Here is a 7,212-nt window from a genome sequence, read left to right on the forward strand (position 1 = left end):
TGAGTGATCATTGCAAAAAATGTGTTTATGTATATATATTCTGTTTATGTATATACTGTATTCTATATATAGTACCAGTCAAATGTTTGGACCCTCAAATGGGAAAGTATCTAAACTTTTGACTGGTACTGTACTATAATATACACAAAGAATATCGGCTGATATATCGATATCGGCCTTTTTTACTCCCTAATATCGGTATCGGCCCTGAAAAACCCATATCGGTCAGGCTCTAGTTCTGATCTACTCATGTCAACAGGTCGCATTAACTAGCAGTTGTATTTTACCTGCGCGTGAGCCTCTTGCTGGCTGATGAAACTATCTGCAGAAAGTCTTAGTTTGGCCACACGCGTGTCCCAGATGTCCTTCACCAGGGTTCGAATCTCATCGGCTTTGGGGATGTTATCTGCAGAACTGCACACAAAAAAAAAACACTATTTCAATATTTCAAAGCAGATGCATAAGTGTGCATGAATCATATAGTTAGTTTCAATGGCATTATCATGAAGATTGACAAAAAAAATATGAACGTTTGTTATAACAAGCCAGTTAACTTTGTGTATTGTTGGACTGTTTCACCATGCTTTCAAAGAATATATATTCGATTCAAAATGCTGTATCGTATGTAATGACATCAAACAAACAAAAACAATTAAAAAGCCACAAAACTCTGATTCTGATTGCATGAGGTCTTTTATCTGAACATGCTGAAGGTGATCTGGTACTTACTGGTTGAGTAATAACTTGGCTAGCTCCATGTAATAAGGACTCGGAATGGGAGTGAAAGTGTCTAGTTTTCTCTCCTGTTCACGGATCTCCTCTAGTTTGTCTGGAAACAAAAAGATCATCTGTATTTAGAGATTGTTTCAGGAAAGATGGTATCCCAGCACAGATATGTGATTTAACTCACCGGTGTCCATCCATTCTGGAGGAACTATCCTGCATTTCTGTCTTTGTTTAAGATTGAGGGCCAACCACACAGGGACTTCCACTGGCAGACCCGGGTTAAACGGACCCAGATCTCCCTAAAAGTTTGTTTATACACATCAAGTCATGTATCTGATGCAGTGATCAATGGATGTGACTTAATTAGAATATTGCAAAATGTTTAATACACTAAGACATGGAACAAAAAAGCCTGGGTCGGGCTGTGGACAGTTTATGTTTCAATGAATTATTTGGATTAATCTATTTATAAGTATTGACTGATGTTTTGGGGAAACATACTACTTCCTCCGTTTCCTCATAAGATGTGTTTTTGCTTGCTGTAATTCAATGTGTCAACTGCACCAGAGATTATCATGTTTAGCATTTAATATGAGCTAAACATTAACCACCCAGGGCCAGATAAGAAAATCAGATTTGACAAAATAATGTAGGAGGATTCAATACCGATATAAAGTTGGTTCGACATTTGACATTTGTCAGAGATTAAGCCTCAGAAATCTTCAATAGTTCTTTAACGATTTATCACAAGGACAAGAAACAATGTGTTATAATTGTTTTCAAATGTAGAAGAGAACACACAATGCGTTTTATTTGTTTTAATCTGCCTTAAGGTATTGTAACTGATAGACCTTATAATGTAAAAGTGCAGGATAGGGACCGTCTGCAAAGTGCAAAACGAAGAGCAAAAAGCACAATTATTCCATCTAAATGCTTCACTTGTGAAATGTATAAAAAATAAATCTCAAATATAAGGTGTCTTATTACTGGTTCATACAAGAACATTTATATGTTGGTTTTATTCACAGAACTATATCACAACAAAAGTTATTGAAATGGAACGATTGAGAAAAAGCTTGCAAAACATTACAAAGATTGTGCAGTTTACCGCCCCCTAGAGGAAGATATTGCACTTGTTTTGACCAAGTTTGACATTCAAGCACATGATATTGAAATGTCAACGAATACATCAATCAATGTAAAGTAAATACACTCTTCTATCTTAACTTCAAAGGGTGTGTCTTGTTAGTGGTTCCTAAACAAACATGTAGATGTTGGTTTTATTCACAGAACTATAAGACAACACATGATATTAAAATGTGAACAAATACATAAATTAATTTCCTATAAATGTACTCTTCTATCTCAATTTCTAAGTGTGTGTCTTGATACTTGTTCCTAAAAGAATATTTCATTGTTGATATTATTCACATAACTATAAGACGAAAAAACTTATTGAAATGTAAAAATTGAGAAAAAGCTTAAGATGTGCAGTACACCGCCGCTAGAGGAACACATTGCAGTTGCTTTGACTGAGTTTAAAATTCAGAAATGTGAATAAATTAATTTAAAATACAGAGTCTGACATTTCAACCTCAAAGGGTGTCTTGTTGCTGGTTCATACAACCACATTTCTATGTATCTTTTACATTCATAAGAAAAATTTGATACACGCTATTGCATCAAATTCAAACCAATTAACATTTTTGTAAACATACAGCATTTTATCTCATCTTCAAAGGCTTGTTACTGGTTCATAGAATAACAGTTAGATATTGGTTGAATTTGCCGAACTATAACACACCACATGCTACTGAAATGTAAACACATACGTCAATTAATAAAAAAATACTTTTATTTCAGCTTTATGGGGTGTGTCTTGCAATTTTTTCCTATAATGACATTTAGATGTTGGTTTTATTCACAAAAGTGTAACGCAACAAAAGCTGAGAAAGAGCTCTGGAAGCTTCCCAAAGAGTGTGCAGTACACCGCCCCCTAGAGGAATACATTGCATTTGCTTCGACTGAGTTTGCTATTCAGAAATGTGAATAAATAAATAAAAAATACACAAAGTCTGATATGTCAACTTTAAAGGGTGTCTCTTGTTACTGATTCATAGAACAACATTTACATGCTGGTTTAATGCACAGAACTATAACACCGCACGATATTTAAATGGCAACAAATACATTATTCATTTCTAATAAATACGCTCTACTGTCCCAATTCTAAGGGGTTTGTCGTGTTACTGGTTCATGGAACAACATTTACATGCTGGTTTTAGTCGCGAAACTGCAACAGCAAAAGCTACTGAAATGTAAGGATTGAGCAAAAAGCTCTCAAAGCCTTTCACAGATTGTGCAGTACATCGCCCCCTAGAGGAACATGTTGCATTTGTTAAGACCGAGTTTGACATTCCAAACCCTCTACGGACACCTTGGCAATTGAATCGCCATTGGCTAGTATATTTTTTTGTTTACTCGCCAGACTGCAATACTATACTCATATATATATATACTGATAAGATATTATTATTCTACGAATTCTACTAATAAGAACAATATAAAAACACACCAAGGATTAATGAGCTACTGGATTCATGAATATTAATCAGGTTGTGTGCGTTTGCTCAAACTGATTTGCTGAAATCAAAACCGGGACGATAATAGGTGAGCACCAGCCAATGAGATTGTCGTTTGCGCATTAGTTCCACCTACTACAGGAAAACCCGGCAGTTCTTAAAAGCTGAAGAATTCCAAAGGAATTCTGTGAGTGAAAATATATCTGTGCTAATCATATACTCGGCCTCCAACTCACACACTGGCGAGTAAAATCTGAGAATTTATTAGCCATTGGCTAATATTAGACATCATTTAGATGCCCAGAGTGAAGATTTAGTCGCATATGCGAGTGATTTACCCGATTCAAACTTTTATAAATGAATTTAAAACGCATACAGTTTTCCATCTCAACTTCAAAAGGTGTGTCTTGTTAATTGGGCCTAAAAAAGCATTTCCATGCAGGTTTTACTCTCATTTGTAATTCAGGATACATGCTATTGAATTAAATTAAAATCTGCTAATAAATAAATTTAAAATGCATGCAGTTTTCTTTCTCAAATCCAAAGGGTGTGTCTTGTTACCGACAAATCAAAAGGGTGTGACTTGTTACCGATTCCTAGAAGAACATTTTGATGGTGGTTTTAGCCACAGAACTATAATAGAACACATATTATAGACATTTAAACCAATATATAATTTAGTTTAAAATAAATACAATCTTTTACCTCAGCTTCAAAAGCTGTGTCTTGTTACAAATTTCTCAAAGAACATTTTACAGTTGCTTTCATTGTCAAAAGAGATGCAGAAGTCACGCTATTGACATTCAAGAATAGCTTGCAAAACCTCTTCCTCTAGGGGGCAGTAATACTGGAGACTCTATGGAAGGTTTTGCAAGCGATTCTTGAATGTCAATAGCGTGTTTTCTGCATCTCTTTTGACAATGAAAACTACTGCAAAATGTTTGTCTAGGAATCTCAAAGACACATCCTTTGGATTTGAGAAAGAAAGCTGCATGCATTTTAAAGGGGTCATATGATGCGATTTCAATTTTTCCTTTCTCTTTGGAGTGTTTATTCTGATTTACACATGACAGTAAAACTTGCATGACTTCTAGGATCCAGTAACAAGACACACCTTTTAAAGTTGAAATAGAAGACTATTTATTTTAAATGAATTTTAAAGGTTTGAATTTAAAACTGTAAAATAAAGTAAAACTGTCAAAACAACTGCAGTATCTTCCTCTAGGGGGCAGTAATACTGGGTGTAATAAAACTGTGCGTTATAAATTAACTGATTAAAATTTGATTTTCAAACTCAAGTCAAAACAACTGCAAAATAACACTCTTTGCCAGCTTTGTCTTAAAGGCAGAATAAGTGATTTCTGGTAGCCAATGTTGATATTTGAAATCACCAAAACAAACACGCCCCTACCCCAAAAGGGCCTTGCCCCTATTTTGATAGCTCCGCCCCACATATACGTACGCAACCCAGGCAACGATTAGTTCTGTGAAACAAAGCAAAACCAATGTTACACCGTGTCTACGGACGTGAGCGGCGCGGCGCAACAAATCCCGACAGAAAACTGCTGCCGGGTTCTATTTATGACGTGCTGACACACATTTCAAATGGTTTTCAACGGTCGTTTGACCTCTTTCTCGCGTCCAGTGTAGGCAGACTTTAGTTGTTGTAGACACGGTGTTACTCACCTATTGAGAAGAAACAAAGCAACCTCGGCGTCCGATCGCAGGCCTTCGCTCCTTGAGTTCTCTCCAGCGCTGGAAAGCTGATCCGATATTTACACGTGTCCTACTTCTTGCCTTATCGTTCCGCAGACGTTTTCCTCTTTTGTTTTTTATCCGCCATCTCTATCTTTCTGTCGCTCGGCTCGGCTAATGTCCGTCCCATGCACTGAACGCGCTCTACTCCACATCACGAGTAGACACGCCCCTTATTGCTGATTGGCTACAAGTTTATTTTGCGATTCGGCCCGAATCAGTTTTCTAAAGTGTTTTTGAAAAATCACATACCCTGCCTTTAAATGTTGAATTTCAATACCATGTTTTCTATTAGGCCTATAGTTCTGTGACTAAAACAAATAAAAATGTTCTTATAAAAACAATAACAAAGACATGAGGTTAATACAGAAGAGTGTATTTAAATTTAAATGCATTTATTTATTGGTTTAAATTTCAATAGCGTGTACTTTTTTGGTGTCAAACTTCTGTGAAAACAACGAACATTAAAATGTTCTCACAAGGGCCTGGAATTAGCCTACTGCATAACCACTGGATTATGGAATTATAATGATTTTTAATAGTTTTTCTTTTATTAATATATTTATTAATAGTAATAATATAATAAAAACCACTATCACATATCTTGTTTACAATATTTCTTATTTCAATTCAAGTGAGCGTTATACGTGTTTGTTTTTATATCTTTCAAAGAGCTTGGTGCACAAATTGCTCTTGTTTTGTTAATTGTAAAAAAACATTCCGGTGGGAAACATTAATCGTTTTATCCTTTACGTGTACTTTGTAGACGGTCGACTAGCTGGCCTAAGCGCTAGCTCGCCGGTGCTAGAGACTTTATGCGTTTCAACATATAGAAGACGATTAAAACAAATAAACTGCGATGTGTGTTCAGTTCTACGTTCTAATGCTTTTCAGATACGCCATTTTGTATACAATTATACTCATCCACTAAGAATGTATTGAAGTTTTTCGCGGCTGAATATCTGTCTAATATCCAACGTCAAACGTCGAACCAACTTTATATCGGTGGATTAAATACCTAACTTAGTTCGTTTGTTATGTTTGCAAACAAACTAAACGCATGACACACAGAAACTTACAATAAGCACATTACTGATAAAAAAACATACTCTAGCTGTCATATTTACTCACCCCAATCAAATAGATTTTGTCGAGACTGAAATTCGGGATGATTTTTACCATCTCTTTCTCTGCGAGAAACTCTACCTCCGCTGGATCCATTTTACTGTGGCAGTTTTCCCGCGTATCTCTCAGACGTGTGTCTATGACGTCAGGAGGCGAGGCAACCAAAGCCAAGTACTCCAGAGTCTTTGGTGCAGTCTCTTTCTATGGCTCTGGTGCAGTCTGGACGATGGCTCCGCCTCGCTTAACTGTTATTGGTTTATGCAAAAATATATTGACGCGTTTACAGCTTATTGGTGTAGAGAAGTACGCTTGTTCGGCATTGCTGGGAACGCCCACAAAAACGTCATAACCGTTTATGCCGTGGGGGAAAACAAACCATTCGAAAGGCCTTTCAAGGCTTATTTACGTCGCTCAGTCTGTTCCTCTGGACTCAAAACTAGGTAAAAGTGTTGACCAGCTACTCTTTAATTTTTTATGGAAGCATTCAATACATTATATATCAGAGTTGGTTTGATAAAAACATACTGTTGATCAGTCAGTTAATTAACTCTCAAGGGTTGTTATTTTCATATAAAGAATTTTTAGATCACTTTCAATTTCCTGTCTCTCCAAAAGAATTTTCCATAGTTATGGGGTCTAAACCATCAGGTGTTGTTGCTTTACTGAGAGGTACCCATCCTTTGTCACTGGTTTTTCCTAATTTGGTTGATACTTTTGTTGGTAGATTATGTTTTGCATTTCCATGCAAAAATAATAATAGGATAGTTCGTTCATTATTTCAGCAGAATATTATTACTCTGCCAGCTGTGACTGCTTATTGGAATAATGCAGTGGGTAACATCTGCTGGAAAAAAGTGTGGATGCTTCCTCATACTTATTTACTAACTAACAAAGTAAAGGAGATTTCCTACAAAATAATTCATAAGTTCTATCCTGCAAAGCATTACATGAAAAAATTCAAAAGTGATCTATTAAAACATTTATTTAAAAAATATAGAAATATTAATTTATTATTTAAAAAAAA

The 7,212-nt window shown here is 35.8% G+C and overlaps 1 protein-coding gene across 1 annotated transcript; it reads right to left on the bottom strand.

Annotated features, from left to right (window-relative positions):
- Window positions 1–254: 254 nt before the first annotated feature.
- Window positions 255–6,383, bottom strand: gins2 (GINS complex subunit 2). The gene is made up of 4 exons (XM_016561063.1): window positions 6,195–6,383; window positions 911–1,025; window positions 730–829; window positions 255–414 (listed from the first exon to the last, which is right to left on the bottom strand). Exons 1-4 carry the CDS (start codon window positions 6,282–6,284, stop codon window positions 270–272), a joined length of 450 nt encoding a protein of 149 aa, XP_016416549.1. The 5' UTR covers window positions 6,285–6,383; the 3' UTR covers window positions 255–269.
- Between the last annotated feature and the right edge of the window lie 829 nt (window positions 6,384–7,212).

This window comes from Sinocyclocheilus rhinocerous, unplaced genomic scaffold, assembly GCF_001515625.1.
Source record: "Sinocyclocheilus rhinocerous isolate Xijiao unplaced genomic scaffold, SAMN03320098_v1.1 scaffold12846, whole genome shotgun sequence".
NCBI classification, from domain to species: domain Eukaryota; kingdom Metazoa; phylum Chordata; class Actinopteri; order Cypriniformes; family Cyprinidae; genus Sinocyclocheilus; species Sinocyclocheilus rhinocerous.

What these genes read in the sequence shown, in the direction of transcription:
- gins2 (XM_016561063.1), bottom strand. Translation starts at nt 6,284, where the DNA reads ATGGATCCAGCGGAGGTAGAGTTTCTCGCAGAGAAAGAGATGGTAAAA. An exon ending in ACAAAATCTATTTGATTGGG is followed by an intron (nt 1,026 to 6,194) that starts GTGAGTAAATAT and finishes ACAAACTTTTAG; the next exon opens with GGAGATCTGGGTCCGTTTAA. An exon ending in GCCAAGTTATTACTCAACCA is followed by an intron (nt 415 to 729) that starts GTAAGTACCAGA and finishes TTTTGTGTGCAG; the next exon opens with TTCTGCAGATAACATCCCCA.